The following is a 20,750-nucleotide window of genomic DNA, read 5'->3' as shown; positions in this document are numbered from 1 at the left end:
GGAGGGGAGAAGAAAATGTAATGTCAAGGGGGGACTATTGGACACTATATAGACATGGTGCTGCACAAGTTTTGGGAAATTCTTTGCTACAAGGACAAACAAGGCACCGATGTTGGACCATTAGCCGATGTTGCTGTTGCACTTTCTGTTGCTGTTGGTGCGGCTTCATTGCCCTTATTGGCTGTTCAAAATAATTACAATAGTTTTGCCCGAGTTCGGAGCTAAGGGAACAAAAAAAAAAAACAAAAACAAAAAATAGTAAAAATTAAATTCATGTAGCGTCGAAAGTTGTTGCCTTGATGGGCAATGAGAGCCAGTTGCAATAGATGTTGCTGCTACTCCATGTTGTTGCCCGACATTTAACTAGATATTCTCCTGTACCTTCTAATGCCTTCACAACAATATTTGTTTGAAAAACTGTCATAATTTTGCAAATGAAAACAGCTTTCACCTGTTATTCAGTTGCCATTTAATTGGGTCTGACTTTGAACATTGAGTATTCTCTTTGATCAGCAAACCAATTTTCGTGTAATATTTTCCAATGCTGTGTTTTGATATTTGAGTAAAAGTTAAAGACGGCTAAGGTCAAGCTATTTCAATGTAAATGGAGATGCAATTAATGATCTCAGGAAGGTTTTCTCCTCTGGATTCCTAGTACTCAAAAAGCTACAGCATTCGCGGCAATATACTTAACTTCAAACACTCAGGTGTCCAATGGCAGAAGACGCATTGCTATAATTACAAAAGTTTTTTAATAAATACACAACCAGAGCGATGGGAGCCAAAGGAAAAATCAACACTGCGGATGGAAGTTCTCCACGCTTTTCAGTTGTTTGCCAGCTTTTTTGTTTGTTTTCTGTTTGTGTTGTGTCATCGACAGCGACAACAATGAAAAGAAGCTTCGTTGTCATTTTGATTTGAAACTGAGACTGGATGGAGGTGGGTGCCATTGTTTTTTCTTTTTTTTATTTTTTGTTTTTGGTTTTGGCTCAGAAGTTGTAAAGTTGAACTGGGCAGACATTGCCCGGACATTTCCGGTAATAAACAATTTGTGCGACAAGGCATTGTCAATATGGCCGATCAACTTGAGCCTTTTGTCCGCAGGATGCTCCCTCTGGGCCCGCCCCCCACTCCTACTTGGTTAAGTTAATGGGAAAAGGACGGGAATGGAATGGGTTTTTGGGGGCGGTGCAGCTGCACTACTGCATTTGCATGCTAAATGGATGGGCGTGGCTGTGTCTGTGGCGCTCCTCGTTTGTTTTTCGCCATTTGTCAAATGTCAGTGCTCATGAGCTGTTATTATTATTAGCTGCAGCGCCCCAGGATGATGATGGCTTTTTCTCCATTTCCCCCATTTCTCCCCATTTTTCCCTCTCGCTTTTTTCTCTCTTTCCCTCTCTTTCTCTCTCGCTTTGGCTGCATGGCCATTGCTGTTAGACAACCGACATAATTGCGTTTTGAGAAATGTGCATCATTTTTTATGCGGCACTTTGCATTTTCTATTACTTCATTAGAGGAGGCACCACGATTTGCAGATGCAGCTCTTGCCATCCACCAATCAAGCTTGTTATATATTATTTTATTACACTGTTGCTAAGGATTATATTTTGAGTACCTATTTATATTATATTATTATGTATTATGTATTTTTATGTGAACTCCTCATATTCTTTTTCCAATTTTTGTATATTTTGTTCGCTCTTAAAGTTATTTTTTGGGTTTAAAGGAGGTTTGCTTTTCGCCAGCTCCAAACTCTCATAAGTAGGCAATGATTTATGTCAACAGTGGGTGGTTGGGCATTTTTTGAGTGGGAGGTTTCGGGTGGTAAGGAGGTGCACTTATGCCTTGTGTGCCTGGCAATTGAAACTCGGCATTTGCCTGTTAATTTCAAGCGTAAAGAAAAACATCGTCCAAAAAGCGGTAAAAAGCTAAAAAAAGGCAACAAAGTTTCATTGCGTTGGTGCTGGCAACGTTTAAAATTTTCATAATTCATGGCTCGTTCCGTTTCTCTGGCTCTCTCCTTCTAATTTTCTCGTTGCATCTCTTTCTTCTGCTTTTGACGTTTGTTTGGCCCAAACGCACCCATACACACACACACACACACTTACAACCAAGAAAAAGTCGCAAAAATAGGAAAAAACAAAGAGTGGGAGCAAAAAAATCTGCGCTGCGCTCTGCGTTTCTAATACCGCAAAGAGTTTATAGTTTAGACCATCCCGTCTCTTTCTTTTGGTCTATACCCGTCTCTCTCTGACCAGCCAATGCAGTGGTTATAGCGACGCTTTGTAGGCGTTAAAGTTGAGCGTTGCAGCGCTGAAAGTTGAGCAAAAACTTTTGTTTTATGGTCTTTTATATGCGCTGTCAAAACTCCACCACATAGGAGAAAGACAGAGAAAGATGGGGAAAAAAGGAGGCGTGTGCGAGCGAGAGGGCTAGATAGCGAGGGAGAGAGAAAGAGGCCAGCAGACAGAATTTAGCCGTTCACATTCCCACATACACTTGTCGAGATAAATAGTCGAACATGAGCGTCCAAATAGTCGCCAATGTTTTGGCTCCCAGCGAATCCCCATTTCCCGCTTTCCCAAGCGAAAGTTTCGCCACCAAAGTTATGAGTTATGTGTGAAAGTGCCAACTTTACACGCTGTCACACAATTTGCGAAATTTCTTTCGCGCCATTCAACGGCTGGCGAACAAACCGCGAATCGCCAGCGGACTTAAAGCGTTTCATTTTTTGTTTTTTTGTTTTCGACTGTGGAGCTCGGCTTGAAGTTGTCTCGCCACTTGCCGGAAAACTAATTGACAGGCAAAAACCGAAAGCGAGCTTTCGATTTTTAAGACCCCCGACTTCTGTGTGAACCAGCGGCGCTGACATGCCGTTAAGCACTTAACACTGAGCGCAAACAGCGAACAACCAGCCGCCAACAGTGGCGGCGAAAACGAGGGCAACAGTGAGGGAGTTTTATGCAAAGGCAAACAGCAGCTGAAAATTGAAGGGACCAGTGGCCATTGCCCACACACATTCGCCGAAAACAGAAAAGAAAGCCAGCTGGGAAATTGTTGGGGAAATCGGCGGCTATAATTGAAACCTATAATACTCTTATTGTTGAAAAATTAATAGTATTTCAATATATTCCATTTAAGTTAAGTGGAGATAGAATGCACACATTATTAAAAAAAACATATCATGCGAGTATATAACAAATTCTTAATTGTTTAAAATTAAAAGCTGACCTTTATAGAGCTTATAATTAGTTTAATCAGATAAATATTAAAATAAACATGTTTGTATCTAAACTATTTTAGAGCTGTAAAAGATATCTATAGAAAAATAGAAGTGATGGCATCGAAAATATTAATATATATCCTTTGAGAACCGATATCGATCCAGAGCCAGTTGATCCTTGCAGCTTTGATACCCAGTTAGATTAGAGTATTCTGCCAGGATATCATGGGTGCCATCGCCTCAACCTCCTTGCCCCTCGCTCCTCTGCACTGTCTGTTGCCACGTTGTTGGCATTTTTAATACCGCACGCTTTGTCGTGTTTGACATTTTAATCGCCTTAAATTTTATGTTGAGGTGCGCACCCTCTCTTCTTTTGGCCGCACAGATAACGATATTCCTTTGGCCCCCGACGACGTGGCAACTTTGCTGTGCAGCGGTCCACAAGTAAAATTTCCGTTCGAATTACTTTCTAATTCTATAATGAATTGTTTTTCCGAGGCGGGGCGCCTGGCGTTGGCTAACGAGGGAAATTTACATTGAGCGGCATCAAAAGTTGCGTATACGCCATGCATCACCGCCAGACTTTTGGGGGCGTTTTGGTGGGCAAATGGGCGATGCAAAGTTCCCTAAGCGCCTCATATAATTTTGCTGCTTTGTTTTCGGCTTTCCTCCTCTATTTTTTTTTTTCTGTAGATTTTATTTTTGTTAGCCGGCGCTGCTGCTGCTGCTGCTGGCATAATTTGGGGCATCTTTCGGCCAGCCACGTCCACTGGCTCTTTCGGCCAAAAAACCCCCGGCCAGCCCGGCCACTTATTTATGATAGCCGCTTGGGCACGGCGCTTTGTATTTGTCGCATTCCATACCTCTATCTCCATCTCTGTCTCTATCTGGCGAGGGGTGTGTTTGTAGTTTGCCCCAAGCCACTAAGTTTGTTTAAGCAGCTGTGGTCCAGCTGTCGAAATCCCTTGCATAAATTGCCGGATTAGTATTGTTAACCGAAAGTTTTGTTTTGCATTTTAAAAAGGTGGCCCTGGCATATGGCCGAAATGAAGTTGCCACAGAGTTTGGCTCTCTCTGTATAGATATATTTTAGATATAGATATAGAGAGGGTGTTTGCGGATCTGGTTTGGGCATTACTGATTATGTAACGCGGAACGACTGACGCCGCTGCTCCCCTGCAATTTGTTTGCCCAGCCTGGGGCCACAAAACCTTCTCTGTCAGCGTTCGATATGCAAAAGTATCCAGGATCCAGAATCCACAATCCAGTATCCTGAATCCATGGAGTGTGTGTGCTTGTGCTTTATAACTTTTTGATTGTTGCTGCTGTTTTGCCGCTTCTGGCCGAGAGGTTTGGGGGAAAAACAGCTCGCGGCAATTATGGCGAATGCGAGAACTATTTGCACTCTCTGCGGAGTCGGAATTTCCACCTGCGATTTACCCCCTCCCACCTCTCACCACCCCTTTCATCACGCTCCTGCTCCTTCGGCAGGTGTACGGCAACAATGAGGCAGCGGAAGTACTTAAGCGCAACGCAGAGCACTTCCTGTTTTTGTTTTGCCAATACAAGAAGCGACGAAGCACCTTCGACTACGATGTCGAGTTGAATTTGCAATGCTTCAACTTGTCGGCGAGGCCCTCGAATGCATTTTGCTGGGGGATATTGAATACCTAAAGGGTAGCGATTCGATAAGCATCTGTATGAAATAAAAATTGTTATAATAAAAAAGTTAAAGAAGCAATTATAAGGTAGTTTCTATTGAAGAATGATTAGGAGTGGTATGGTCTTAATGGTACTATAATAATTGTTAGGGAATCTTCTCTATACCCCTTTTATTCATGAACTTTGCTTGGCAAATTGAAAAGTTTTCCCCTATTTCCCAGGGTATCCCCTCGACGTTTCGCGATTCCTGTGGGTCAGTATTTTTTTGTGCAGCTTGTTTTCTGAGTTTCTCCTTTGGCTGGCGCTTGTGTTTCTTTATGCAGGCATCTTGGACCGACTTATTTCGCCCCTTTCGCGATTCAGCTGCTTGTATTGCGACGACTTTAATGCGCATAGCTGGTTGGCATTTCGTTGGTTTTTGGCGTTGAAAGCGGCACATCATCCTCGGTCCAGGAGTCCGAGTACCGAGCACCGAGCACCGAGCACCAAGTCTGGTGTGTCCAGTCGGTGGAAACACGATTCCAGCCGGGCTAAGACCAAACCAAACTGACAGTCCGACTGGCAGCTTCTGATGGAGCTTCTGCAGGATCCTTGTTGCCAACAAGCAAACATACAAAGCATTTTAATTTCTTTTATCCTTCATTACAGCTGCTTCCTTTTGGCTATTTCATTGCGTTCCACTTCGCTACCCCGATGAGTCCTTCTCGTCCTCGTCGTCCTCGAAGTCCTCCGAGCTCTCCTCGTCGTCGTCTGCTGTGTCAGATTACATACACTCCATTAACATTTTATGCGCTTGTATTATCGCAATTAAATTTTTAATGTTTTCATTTCGAGCACATTGCATTTTCATGTAGCGCCCCCTTCCCCGCGCTCCTTTTGGCCAGCACCCTTGCCAACCGCCGTTGGCATTGGCAGGAGCCAAGCAATCAGCACACGCAGCACCGCAGACAAACACCTTAGCCACACACACACACACACACTCACACACTTTGGATTCCCCTTCGCTTTCCCCTTTGAAACTCCACTAGCATCTGCACTGGGAAAATATTATTTGAAAGCAATTAGCAAAATTATTTTAAAGGATTAAGAATATACAATTATTATTAGATATTTCCTTAAATTAAATTACTATTATTATTTATTAATAGCATAAAATAAGTAACAAAAGATGGTATATGGATAATATGCTTTTAAAACCCCTTTGAATGTGTTTATAAGAAGTTTGTTGCATTGGTGTTTCATTTTTCACCCAGTGCACCGATGGATATTCGGTTTGCCGCCTTCGGCCGACAGTAACAACAAGGAGCAACAATGCAGGCAACGCAATGTGCCGCATGTTAATGCTGCGGGGTAAAAAGAGGCAACGGTTATGGGTGCAACTTCAGGTTCAGCGCGAGACGACGAGTGGCAACAATTGCAAACGGCAAACGGCAAACAGCAAACGGCAAACAGCAAAAAGCATTTTGTGCTATAATAATTTTAATGAAAGTGTTGGCAGTAATCGCACTCTCCAGAGGACTTTCCTCGCTCTCGTTTTCCGCTTTCAGTTTTCCGGCAGCCAGCCCGCAAAAGTTGGTGCGTGGAAATTGGCGCTGCAGCTGAAGCTGCTGTTCCTGCTGTTGCTAATGCGCACGTGTCGGATTGACGAGTCTTTTAATTAATTTAAATTGCATAATTTATGCACTTTAAGGGCGGCGAAGAGCGCAGCCAGAGGACTCGGGACGCAGCCGCTGCGAAGACAATGGATGCTCATCAGTCCCGATTCGCCGTCTAGTCCCCAATTTCTGGCCCACTCTACGGTCAATGCTCGGTTACATGCATGACTGCGCCGGAAATGAAGCTTTAACGACTTTGGCCGGTCTGCCAACGTGAGCACGGCTTCCGAGAGGAAACCACTCTGTGCCCCTTCGAATCCGAATCCGAATCCAGAGTAATCAGCGAAAGTCCAAAAAAAGGTCGAAGGATCTCCCCAAAAAGAGGAATTTGTTTAAAACAATCGAACTGGGGTCAGCAGAATGAAAAGCCAAGGGTGTTCATTAAACAGCTTGTGTTCCCTTTTCAATAGAATTGAAATTGGCATAGCTATAGAAGTTTTAATCCTAACAAATTCAATTTGTAAATATCAATACATTAATAATTAAAATACGTCAGAAAAAGTTGTGTTAATCAACCACTGTCAAAACCTAATTTATTTTTTCTTTAATTGGATTTATTGTTATTATTGAAATGCCAGTCAACTAGAAATAATGGTTTAGCAACTTTTCCTAGTTATTGTTTTAATTTGTTTGCCTAAAAAAGGTTTTTCATCAAACAAACAGACAATAGAATAGAGAATACTCTGCACAACAAATCTAACATTAAATTAGAGATTTAAATTTATTCAATTCTTATCTTTTAGTTTAAATTAAAGTTTGCATTCAGTGAACTTTCACGTATTCCACCACTGACCGTAAAACTTGCAGCTAAATCAGAGATATTTCAATTACGCCACCCCTTCATCAGGCGAATAAATCAAAGTCAGTTGTAAATTTGACACTATGCGACCGCAGCGCTCGCACTTATTAGCCTGGCTTTTGTGGGAAAGTGGCTGGCACAGAAATATACTTCGCTTTTGCTGCTGCTGCTGATGCGGCTCCTTACAATCAATTCCAATGATAATAAATTCAATTTTTGCTGCGCACGCGACTCCGTCGGACTAAATTGAAACGTTCCACACGTACGCCTAAAACTATCACTAGCCAAGTGTGACTATGACTATGGATTAGCAGTCGGCAGGAGCAGCAGGAAGTGCGATGCACTCTATCCTCCTTCTATCCCCCTCTCTCTCACACCACTATCTTGCCTCTCTCTCTATCTCTGGAAGGGCTGTCTGCTTCACACTTTTGTATGGCCTGCTAAACACAATCCTCGTTGCGGTGTCGAAGGCAAAACTTTTGCTTTTTCCGTTACAAAAAGTTTTTCTTTAGAAAATTGTTCGCCTTTGTATTGGATCAGCGGCAGTGGAAGAAGAAGCGATAGCAGCTGCGGTGGGACAAGTGCACTCGAAAAAATTTCACTAACTTGTCTATGAATAAAATGGAGCAGAAAAAAAAATGAAGTAAATATTTTTACAATGGTTTCATAATCAAATAGTATTAAGACTTTTTATGATATGTTATGTATTTATAAAGTTTCTGAAAACCAATATTTAAGGATTGTGTTAAACTAATTTTTCCTTGAAGAATCTTTAAACCAGTTTTAATTTTGGAATATCTAGGTAAACATCTTCTAAAATTAAAAACGTTTTGTGGTATTTTTTGTTGGATTTTAATATTGTTGCTTTATCCCACAAGCGTTAATTTCAACTAGAGACTGCATTATTTTGCCGTATAAAAATGTGAATAAAAATTAATGTTTAGTTTGCAAATGTTTTTCAAAGTGTCTCAGTGGCATCGGCATCGGCGGCGATGTCAGCACGTGTGGTTTGCGGTGGTTCCGCCCACTGGACCGCCGCCCATCAACACTTGGCCTGCTCATGAGCCCTGAAACGTGTTTGACATCGCCGAGCAGCTCTCACTCTTTGGAGCGCGACTCCTTCTCCTTCTCCTCATCCTCCTCCTTCCCATTCTACTTATCCTTCGCCGAGGAGATCCCACAGGTCAATGGCTAAACTAACCTCAATTATTTGTCATTCAATATGATTATGGCCGAGAATCTGGCGCTGACTGCGATTGCGACTTGCGCTGTGGCTTGCATATTGAATGTGGCTGCGGGCCTCTTTCTGCTACTACTGCTTCTTCATCTTGCTACTACTTCGACTACCTATAACAATGGCCATGGCACAAAGACTAAGAAAACAAACTTGGCCATTGTGCTGGGCAAACATGCTTAATTATTCCATTAAAGTAATATTGCCCGTTACCTGGCTGTATACCCTTTTCATTTCCATTTTTTAGCGATGCTCACTGCTCCCCTTTCTACTTTCTACTTTCCCCTTTCATCTGTGTGTCTCTGTGCTCGTTCATTGCTTTTGTGGCTTTGCTGTTGCGAAGTTGGAGCCCTGGAACTCACTAAAGTTCAATTAAAACTTAGTCAGCTGCTCGTCTGGTTTTGATCCCGACGATGACGATGGCAATGGCGATGGTGCAAGCAACTCCGATTTGCTGCCCCCGTGCGAGTGCATTGACCATTAAATGAATTTTAATGTCTGCCCTTATTGGCTTCTGATGCGACTGTCTCCTCGTCCCCGGAAAAATCCCCTCCTCTCCCTCGGGAAACTTTTCGCCTCCTTTTTCGGCACGTGAGGATGTCGTCAGTCAGCTTGACGCGCCAACTGTCTTTCAGGTGAAAATCAGATGAAAAACCGGAGACTAGGGGAAACTTCGGGGGTCGCTTGATGGCAAACTTTAAGCACAACTTAATCAACATCAATGCGGGAAAATTATGATTCGTTGTTGTCGTGTGTGAAATTATCGTTTCCCGTCGCCCAAACTGCTAGAAAAGTTTGTCCTGCCAAATTCGCTTTATATACACGAAAAGTATCTACAGATACAGTCAGACTCGAAAGCGTAAAGCGTTTGAGATGAATTGTGATATCAGGTGAGAAATTTAGTGTTACGGATTTGAATAAATTAGATTTTGTACTTAAAATATTTTGGGAATTTAATTTATTTAATGTTAAAGCTTGGGTGTACATTTAAATGTAAGCTATTTAACTATTTACTATCTCATCTGTTTTTCATACTTGAAAAGGAGTGTTCTTTGAGAGGAGCTCTTGCAACTGGTAACTTTAAGCCCTTATAATTCTGTGAGATACTGTACTTGTGTATGCTTATCAGTCGCATTCGCAAGGCTTTGGCTTTGACAAAGCCGGAAAAAACGTGGTAGATGCCGAGGGATATATATTTACACACAGACACGAGTGCACTACGAGGAGGGGCCAAAAAGCTTAAGCCAACAACTTCCATAAGTAGATCCACACAACTTTTCCAGCATCTCAAGACGGGGAAGTGTTAATGTGTGTGTTTGTGTATGTGTGTGTTGGCGTCTAAGTGCAGGGTAAGGAGCAACAATTTTGACAGCCATTAATGCGAAGCCATCATTAAAACTGCAGGAGATACTCGCTCGCCGTGAAGTCAAGTGGGATGCAGCCGAATTTGATGGTTTTTGATTCATTAGAAAATCACTTCTCGACATTTAATATGCAAATCAGCATGCTGGAATGGGGATGCTGGATTGGGATTGGGTTTGAGATTGGGGAATTCTGGGCTGAGGAGGACTTAGTGTCGCTCGTCCGCATCTCTAATGCTGCTCTTTCGACTTGCGCGCATAATTTTCTAATTAAGTTTTCCCTTGCAGCTGCATCTTCACTTCTCCACTTTGAGCTCTTCCTGTTGCTGCTTTTGTTGCTTTTGTTGCCTTTGTTGCTGTTGTTGCTGTTGTTGCTGCAATGACTTTTAAGTAGCTTGCCGGGATTAACTGAAAGTCAAGTGCAGGCGGCGAGTGGAGAGTCTCAGTTCTCAGTCTCAATCTTGGTTCCAGTGTCTCAGCACCGTGCAAATGTCGTGAATAATTTCTATAAATTTTTTTCCACCGCTCCTACGCTGGCTTTTTATTTTTTTTTTGTCTTCGGTGTCTGCGCCTTTTGCACTTTTAACAAGATTTTAATTTGAGCTCATTATGTTAAGCTCTGTTCAAAGAGACGCAACTTGGACTTGACTGCACTGGCACTTCTACTCAACTATTCTGTGTACAAATCCCTGCGATAGAAAATCTCTGCCTTCACATGCCATAACACATAACACATAACACTGATATAATGTCAGAGCGTTAAGTTCCCGATTGATGTTTCTGACAGCTCGCAAAGCTAACGCCGACAGCCACGCCCACCGTTCACCGCCCAGCACTTTACGCATAGCTATATAGATTTTTCAATGGTGCATTTTTTTCGGAACGTCCGCACTCATTAATTGCAAACCGTTTGTGAAATGTTCACAGCTCTCATTGCAGCTCGTTGGCTGCGTTTTTGCGGCTCTAACGAATTCATTTCATTTCCGCTGCATTCATTTGCACGTCGTGCGAAGGCGACTCCGAATGGGAGTGGGTGTGGGTTTTGGGTGTGGATGTGGGTGGGGGAGGAGGAGCTGGCGTGGTCGCAATTTCATTGCATTGCGGCCACAAGTCCTGGCCAGAAACGGAGCCAGGATAAGGACCGTTCCCAGGTCCTGTCCCAGTGCCTCCTCCTCTGCCTCTCCGGCTGCCACTTCCTCTTCCTCTGCCATTGCCATTGCCACATTGTGCACGCGAACTTGAGCGTTGATGATGACATTCCCGAACGCAAAGTCCACACAGCAGAGTGTCCGATTTGGAAGGTGCACTAGCAAAAATACAGAAAAGTCCTTTAACCGAGGAATACATTATTGATTCACCAACTATTTTCTGTTAAGCAAACATTTGTAAAGCCTAAAACACGTTTAAGGATTTTAAACATCAGCTTAAAGCTTTGACAGTGATGCAGTGCTTTTGCTATGAATATATTTTTAATTTTACTTTAGTTTAAATATATATGTTTCGTATTATTGAAAGCTTTATTTGATTTTTTCCAGTGCACTCTGCTCTCTGTTCTCGCTGCTCTGGGCATTTCCGTGTGCCGTTCCATTTCGCTGCGCGTTGTTAACCAAGCAACTTCCGAGGGTAATTAATTCGAGTACTCCAGCGTTCGTCCAGCTCCTGCCACGCCCCCCTCCCCCACCACTGCCCCTTCAACCCCCCACCGCCCATCGTCCACCTCCTGGCAGCGTTCGTTGTCTGTTTTAAACGACTTACAACTCGGATTACAATTAGACAAGCTGTTCGTTCGCTTGTTCTGTTTGCGCAAATAGTTGCCGCTGCTTCTTGCTCCGCTTTTTGTGCAGTCTTTCACCACAAAATTTGCATGTTACATTGTCCCATACAAGGCGAAAAAGTGGGGAAAAGCGAGGGGGGATGGGTTGGTTGGGGATTGGGGATTCTCGCATTTATTTGCGCTGCGGTTTCGTTCTGCAAAATTTAGCTAAAATATTCACACTCACTTTTCGCATTTCCTTCTTCTTTTCCGCCTTCTTTTCCAACTAATTGCCATCTCTGGGTCTCATTTTTTCGTTGCCCCTCCCAGCCCCTCCAAAAATATGCCAACAATCAAAAGCAAATCACAACACATCAAACTTCCCGCATTATGTGAAATGAGCGTAAATAAAAAACAAAGAAACAGAAAAAGTTCGTCCAGGCAAATCTCATCAAAATTTCCGGAGCGGCGAGGAAATCGTAAAAATATATTACCCACTTTAAAGCTAGCCGGCACTTCATCAACGGAGATTCGCCTCCTCAGAAGACAAACATGTAACTAAACACCGAAAACTCAAAAACTGAGCCGTGGGCGCATAACACATAAAATGACAAAACGGAAGGACTACTAAACTTAAAGTCGTACACAGTAAAAAATATGTGGGAAATAGTTAATTAAACTGTATGCTTTCATATACCTAATTTAAATCAGAGCTCTTGATTTCTACATTTTTTATTTATGTATTTTAAGTACATTCGGAAATTTTGTATCCTTTTGTATTTATTATTTCATTCATTTAAAAATTATTTCGCCTGTGTAACTTCCTTTTGTTTCTGTCTCACCAACTCAGGTTTATGGGGTCTGGACACAGGCTGTCATAAAAAATGGTCCTGAGTATTAGTTTTGTGTGACATTTACTCAGAGTGGCTTTCCCCGCTTTTCCCTCCGGTGGCTGCATTTCTTATCGCTGAGGCCAAGCAGTTTCCACTTTTGGTCCCCCAGCTCGACTGTCAGCGGGCAGCTGAGATATTTTCCTGCTCGCCGAGCTATCTAACCGCCCGTCCATCCCCCTGGTTTTCCCCTCCCCTAATGACAACACAAAAATCAACAGTATTGCAAAAGGTGGACGAGCGTCGGACGCTGGGAATCTAAAATGCAAATCCGCTTTTTATTTCATGCAATTATTCTTGGTCATTGTTTTTGTTGTCGTTCATCTTCGCCGCGAGTGCTTAGTGACATAAAACAAAGAGCGACTGGAGGGTTTATGGTTTATAGGGACTACTTAAACACTCTGCAAAATATGCAAGAATTATAACAATTCATTCAAGTGTGTTAAAATATCCGAGTCCATAAAGCTAAGTCTTATATTTTAAAGATTCTAAAAGATAATATTATTATTGTATTTACATCGTCAATAAATTTTTATCAACCATTGGGACTAACTTTTTGGTTATTTATTGTATTTAATACTGCATGTTATTTTTCCAGGATTATGCACTTCCATAAACAGTAAAGCTCTACAAACGGAAAATAGGATTTAAAAAAAGGAGAATGCTAATTGACAATTGCATCAAAGCTGCCGTACAAACATAACATTTGTGATTTTCAATACTGCTCAAGTTTTTTTCACTCTTCGCTTAGTGTATGTGAAAATAAAATACATTTTGTTGCCATTTGTCTGTTGTTTCGGTGTTTCGCCTGCTAAATTGCCAAATGCAAAGAGGTGCGTTTCGTGATGTTGTTTTTGACGAGACAAAGACCAAGTTGGAATAAAGCCTGGATTTAAGGCGCATTCATCATCCGGACCGTTGACATTTGCCAAATGTCAAAATGTTTTGTGTTCACTTGTCGCCGAAACTTGCTCGCTGATTGACATCGTGAAATGTTGGCGCATATGTCGCAACTTGAAAGCCAGCAAGTGACTTCCAACTGTTATGTTAATGAGTTATTGTCTCCAAGTGGCAAAAGTGCAGCAAGCTGCATTAAGTCCGGGCCAAAAGTCAGACTTTCCCTCGGTCGCCCCGGATTTTTCCTCGCCTCTGTCAGTTGGGTAATGAAAAAACAATTTTGAGAATTTGCCAGCATGCTGGCAAAGCAAACAAGAGGCGACATCACTTGTCATAACATTTGCGACCCGACAGGCCACCTCCGTCTCCTGCTCACCCGCTCCTTGTATTTTGTATATTTTGTATGTTTTTTAGTCATTTACCAGACTCTGCTGCATCGAGTCCTTTTCAATTACGGCCCAAGCACACAGACACTGAGCAAAATGCAAGAACTATAGAGATCTTAAAAAAAAACCATACGTAGGAAACTATCAAATTAAAATAATAATAAAGATAATTACTCATTTAATCTTCTAAAATTGTAAAGCAATATTTTCTACCCTTTTCTACCCTACCTCAAAAATATCAAACTATCAAGGTAACCTCTATTTTCTCCCTGTGCACACACGTATATTTATATTTGTCATTGTTATCAAATCGGACAGTTAATTGCTTTTGTGTGTGCTCAGACAATGGGCCACAGCAATTTTAATTGTTGCCATATTTTTGTAACAGCTTTAAGTTGAGGACCTCCACCAATCATCCATCGCAAGAGGGGAGTCCTGGCGACTGTGGCCCATTAGGTAATCCAGGCAGGCAATTTTCTTTCGCGCCCCCCGCTGGGCATTGTTATTAATCAATAGCCGGGCTCCTAGACTCGGTGGGGTCCTCCCATTTAGACTTGGATTTGGGTGGAACGTGGCATAAGGTCATGGGTTTGGGTTGATTAAATAGGCGCGTTAAGACAGCTGCCACACACACACACACAAGCAAACGCACAGGATTGCATGTGTTATGTAATCAATGAATCAAATGATTTGATTTATGATTGCTTTTGATTCGCTCCGCTCACAACCACAACTTCCCGCTGTTAAATGAATTATGTGCGGTGCTGCGGATAAGAATCGTGGACCCCTCTGGATTTTGATAAGATTTGATGAATAGTTGAACCTCTACGGGGTCTATAAAATTTTAAGTGGTTAAAATAAATTTAAATATAAATTATAATACCTGGCATTCCTAAGATTAAGATCCCCAATCGATGTTTATACAGTGATTGATGGTTAGAAAAATCAAATTATAGCTTAGCTGATTGAAAAAACTGATGGGTCAAGGCTGCGAAATTATGATTTCCGTTTCGTTTTCCTCTGTAATTTCGGGTTTGGTAAGGACCCACCAAATGCCGGACCACGCCCCTTTGCCAAAAGCTGTTAGCTCGCCGTTCGGCGTCTGGGTCTGCATTTCGGTGACATTTTCGCCATTAGCCAAATGTCAATGCTCGACGGCGAGTGGTAAGCACTTATAATAGATGGGATATCCAGTCGGTTGCCATCGGCAACAATAAGCGGTCCCTTGGATTCCGGATCCTTGGATCCTGGAGCTGGGAGCTGGGAGCTTGGAGCCTGGTTCCGTGGCTCTTGGCTGCTGGCTGTTGGCTGTCAACTGGAGGATTGCGTGGAGTGCAGACGCGGATGCGGACGAACGATAAAAGAATGCCACTAAGGCCATTTGATTGCCGTCCCCCACAAACTGCAGTCGTCTGCCGGCGCCTGACAGCGAAATCTTCCCGGGGATAATTTGAATAATTTCACTGACCCAAGCCAATCACCCAGACCAACCAGACCACCCAGACCAGCGACCCCCGCTCGCTCGGCTGACAAATGGCTTTTAAATCACCTGTCCAGACTTGAGTTAAGAGTTCAGCGCTCACAGATTTCTTTTTGCATACTTAAGACACTTGGCGTTGACTTGCAATTCGCCTGCAAGTGGAATGGATGAGCCCTGCCATTTCCATTTCTTTCCCGCCGCCTTTTCCGTTCGCTATTTACGGCACGCACGTCCGCCAGCGGGGCAACGCGGCGTATGCGTAACCGCAATGAAAAGCCGTGTGCCGTGTCCAACTATGGAGCTCTACACGCTAAAAATTTCAATTATATTAAAATGTAATAAAAAAATTAAAAGTGATAATAAGTAAAATATAATTTTTCCCATTTAAGTTTAATAATTTATATTTAATAAGCAAAATATTAAGTATAATCACTGAATAATTGTTTAGAAAATGTTGCTATTATTTCATGATAGAACTGTTGTTAAATTTGGTTTGTTAAGTAGACAAGTTACTTATTGAGTAAACATTTTTTTCGGTGCACCGTCAGTTTCGGCCTCAGTTTCAGCTCATCAGGAGTTTTGCCTGGATGACGGCTTATTATCAGCAACGGCAGCACTTTGCACGCCCCGCAGCACATGGAAATGGTTGGTGGGTTGAAGGAGGGTTGAGGGGGTTGTGGAATTGGACTGGAAAAGAGGGGGGCTTGGGCAGAGGAATGCATGCACTTTTGTGATGGATTAACCGGCGCTTAAGCTGCAGTCGAGCGATAAGTGCCGCTCATGGCAGGCCATTTTGTGTGCCGCCTCGCCGCGTCTCACATCGCCCTGCCAGCCTCACCAGCCTCAGCTGCCTCGAATGCCACACCTGCCACACCTGCCACACGGCCACCTGCCGCGATGGGCAAATGGAGGTGAGCAACTGTAACGGAAGCTGGCAATGAGAGTCGTTTTAAAATTGAAATGTAATTTCCTGCAGCATGTGGCACGCTTGGCAATAGACACTCGGTGCGCAGGACGCAGGACGAAGGACTCGGGTCCTGGCAAATGGCAATACCCTGGCGAACCTACAGGACACAGCTCATATGAATATGACTCGCAAGGAGCGAAACTTCATTCGAATGGCAGGCACGTAAGTCAAAGTCAGGGATATCCATAAATAAGTTAGTTTTAGACCCTCAGGAGTTGCTCTCCATTGCAGTGCGGGGGCGGGATGGATAGGGGCGTGGCTGAGTAGTTAGTTGATTAACTTTTGCCACACAAGATGGCAAATGATGACGTCAAGATTGGAGTGGGTATTTCAAATGCATTGAAGCATCTCTTATAAAATTAATGGGACAAACCTTTGTGTTTTACTATGTTTTATTTATTATGTTAAATAAATCAAACAAATTTAATGAAAACTGGTAAGTATAAATAAATAATAAAGTAGAAAACCAAAAATAAACATTATAAAGCTCACTATCTTATTGTTAATTTGTCGAAGTTACCACAACTTCTTACAAGCCAATTAGTACCTTATTAACTGAACTATCTGCCCACAAATCGGAGCTGCAAAGCTCCATTGACCTTATTGTTATGATACCCAACTTGAGTTTACCTAATCTAACGCTCGGCAAGTGATTGTTTCATAATGCAGATCCGGTTACCCTTATTGTTGCAGCTATTAAACGGATTGCTCGGCCCATTGTAAAGCAATTGCCTCCACCTATATCGAATTGCGTGTGCTTTTGGGAGGAGGATTCAACTATCTGAACCCGAATGCACCGCCCCCTGTTGACCCTATATAAACTATCTGTTGGCGAAGACCAACAAAGATGCTTAATGCATTTTGTGACCGCCGGCATTTGCCGCTCGTTGTTGCATGTGAATGCGTTTGATTGGTTTTAAATTACATTTCGTAATCGGTCGTAGCCATAGAATTGACCATGTGGCAAGGGACCGGTTCGATATCCCAGTAATGTTCATATTCATATTCAAATTAATTATGCACTGAAAAAGCGGGGTCAATTTTTTCCCATAGATTATGCAAGAGCACAATTAGATATTGGCATTTCGAGTGGATCAAACACGAGCGCATGCATAGCAATTAAATTAATTGGATTATGTGCACGACTATGTGCGCCCAAGTATTTGCGATATGAAATTCCATATTCCGTATTCCATATTTATTTGTAATTATTCATGGCCTCCCTCAACTAGCAATCGAATTCATTGCGCTGTGCTCAGAGTTTCGGTAATTTGATTATGGTGACATTCTGCATTAGCATTTGACACAGATGACATGGCCAGAAACAGCTCGAAACTCGAACACTTCCCCTGGCTGTTGCCAAAGTTTGTGCAGCTGCACTTCCGCTGCGATGACGGAAGAGAAATGCTCCGGCTTCGGCTGCTCCTCCGCTGGGGCAAGAATCTGGGGGATAGATAAACATTCGTGCCACACCGGCTGGCTGCCTGCTGGAATGGCCATCAGTGGCAGACGGCGGTGCCAGTGCCACTTCCACTTCCACTGCCACTGCCAGAATCAGAATCAGAATCACAACCAGAATCGCATCGCGTTGCACGACAATCATCGATGAATTGGACGGGCAAAGTTTTCGTTTTCCAACCGGACGAGCGACTCCATCTCCTGCGATTCCGATTCCTATTCCGATTCCGATTCTGATTCTGATTCTGTTTCTGGCTCGGACTTTGGCTGGTTGTCTCAGCTGCTGCTGCTACTGCTGCTCCTCCATTTGTTCCTGCTGCTCCTCCCGATGCTCCTTCTGCTCCCATTGCTCCTCCGATTCAGCGAAGTTCACTACAGTTGAGAAATTACTTATTTTTCAATTGTTGGCCCTTGCTGGCCGGAATGGCATTTGGCATTGTTGTAGCCGCGCCGGCATTGCCGTGCAATCTTGATTACTGTCAGTGGCAGCAGTTGTATTTAAAATTGGCTAACAAGTTGGCTTCCCTGGCCGGGGCGAAAGCAAAAGAATCCCGGCGATGCTCGTTTGCAGCCGCTTTTCTCTACTCTCCCGGGGGTAAACATATTTCCTTTGGCCTTTTATCGTCCTTCTGGCTGCTTTAAAGTTGGTTTGGGTTTCAAGAGATGTGTAACTTGCAGTTTGGTTTAAGGTACATCTTATTTTCATTTATTTTCATATGTAGGGAATATTTAATTTTAGCTTTAATGCTTAGAGACGAAAAAGTATTTGTGTACAACAAGATTTATTTAACCTGACGAATTTATATGATTTTTCTTTAAGCTTTAAACTGTTTGCAAACTAAATTTGTTTAAGTTTGATAGAGTATATAAACCTCTGCTTTGCAACTATTTTCCTTCCTTGTTACTTTTCATTTGGTTTTGGCCAGCCGCCGTTTCTTTGTTGCCATTTTCCCCATTTTCCCTTCTCTATCTCTATGAGCCCCCCTTTTCTTCCCACTCCTAACTGCGAATTTTCGCAATGATCTGTCCGGGAACAGCCATGTTGCCATTTATTTTGCACCCCAAAAAACTCCCCATCGCATAAATGTTTGCCTGTGCCCGCTGGTTTTGTATTTTGGATGCATTGTGTACATTTGTTTGGCAATAATTTGATGTTCATTGGGGTATTGCTGTTTGGCCGTTTTGCCGTGATTGCCGGGGGGCCATCACCATCAAAATACTTGCAACATTCCTGCTCAATTAGGGCTTACTGAAATGGCCCACGAAGTAAACGTTTTTCTTGTTGCGAATCGCGAAAACGAAGGGTCGGTCAGCCTTGAAAACCTTGCGATCGGGATTGTCCTTGATGACTTCTGGCTTAATGTCTGAAATAAAAATTTATAAATGCAAATGTAAGCCAAATTAAATTTTACGTACCTTTCGTTTCAGGAGCTGTTTCGCAACCAGTTTCGGTAACATTTAGAAATAGTTTATGTCTGGCTTCCGAAATTCTTTGAGGTGTTTTATCGGCAAACAGGCCACTCAAATCCGCTTGGTCAGGTTCAAATATGCGATTGATTCCCAACTAAAATAAGTACTGATGTCAGCAGAAGAAAACTTTAGAACAGAAGTATTTAATCTACCTTTTGCATTGGCACTTTTAGATCCACTTCGCACTCTATTCTGAATTTGGGTACCGTCACATCCACTTCCTTTAACAGACTTTTTGCCGCCACTTCATTTAGATCAACCAGTCCCAGCTTCTCCTCCAATTTTGGCAACCCATCGATATCCGTTGGCAGGATTATCATCAAGGTAATGTTGGATTTCTCGAAGGGAATCTGCAGAATCTGCGACTTGAGTTTCTTGGATTCGCCATATCGAAATTGACCGATCTGTTGCATCATTGGAAGTTCCATTCGCTGACGGGGATTAATCCAGAAGTCGTCAACCTTTGTATTTTCCACAGGAAAGATCTTGGCCCATTTGGCACGAAAGAACAGAGAGCTGACCAGCATCACACTGGAATCGGGATTGATATCTTCAGGGGTGAAGAGATTTCTCACTGTGTAAAAGGTTTGCTTCTCCAGCCATTTGTTAACCTTCTTCACAGCATCTTCGGGTTGCAAATAGTTTAGGGGATCAACTTGAGCGTTAAAGAAGTCCATGGCCTTTGTGTTAAATTCCGGTCGGATTTTATCTTCACTATTAACATACAATCGAGTGACCAACTTTAGGATCACTCCCTTTTTGGCACAAGAACACTCGTCTATCCAGGTTTCCATATTCTGTTTGGCGATTTCGGTTTTATTGGCTGCTCCGAGGATCAATTTAGAACGCAGTTCTTCCATACTTTTGCCACCAGCTCCCATGAAAACCAAGGTCATGGCACTTCGGGCAGCTGCCGGAGAAACCATCATGTTCTTGGGAGGATTCTCCTCATTTAGGACTCGGAATAGATTCCTGGCAAAGACTATGGGACTGGCGCTCAAAGGTGGCGCCGTTGTTCCCCCGGAGGCCATCGGGATTAGGCAGATGACAAGAAAAACTGAGGAGAACACAGGCACGGGCAGGTGGAATTTTTACACAATATTATAAACTGAAGTTACACATTTTCTTACCCCATTCGCTAGGCATGTTGAGATCCAACTGAACCTCTCCATTGTTCTGTAAATAATTTAACAATGGATTGTGGGTGATGATTCACCAACTGGTTCGAGGTAATATCTGAATATTGAGTCGCACCTAAACCGGTTGAACAAATTTATCAAAACAAAATGTACACAGGAATCCCATTGTTAACTTTAAAAGCGACATTAAATGTGACACAATAGTTTAAAACAATTTACCTAAGTCATTAAAGAATTAAACAAATAAATGCGCTTTTACATTACTCGCTACTATTAAAATAAACTGCAAATGTAACTTTTTAATGGTAATAAACATTAAATTAAATGCACTTTATTTATTTAAAGTGATTGGGGTTTGTTTGTCGCTTCTAACTAA

General features: G+C 42.6%; 1 protein-coding gene across 1 annotated transcript; it reads right to left on the bottom strand.

The window, feature by feature from the left end:
* Positions 1–18,846: 18,846 nt before the first annotated feature.
* On the bottom strand, positions 18,847–20,383 carry LOC108086626 (serine protease inhibitor 42Dd). Its single transcript, XM_017183601.2, has 4 exons — positions 20,366–20,383; positions 19,388–20,292; positions 19,182–19,329; positions 18,847–19,129 (listed from the first exon to the last, which is right to left on the bottom strand). Exons 1-4 carry the CDS (start codon positions 20,379–20,381, stop codon positions 19,005–19,007), a joined length of 1,194 nt encoding a protein of 397 aa, XP_017039090.1. The 5' UTR covers positions 20,382–20,383; the 3' UTR covers positions 18,847–19,004.
* Positions 20,384–20,750: the final 367 nt, after the last annotated feature.

Source organism: Drosophila ficusphila, unplaced genomic scaffold, assembly GCF_018152265.1.
Source record: "Drosophila ficusphila isolate 14025-0441.05 unplaced genomic scaffold, ASM1815226v1 contig_414, whole genome shotgun sequence".
Classification (NCBI taxonomy): Eukaryota; Metazoa; Arthropoda; class Insecta; order Diptera; family Drosophilidae; genus Drosophila; species Drosophila ficusphila.
Note: the sequence above shows the minus strand (reverse complement) of the source record. Positions and strands in the feature narration are given on the sequence as shown.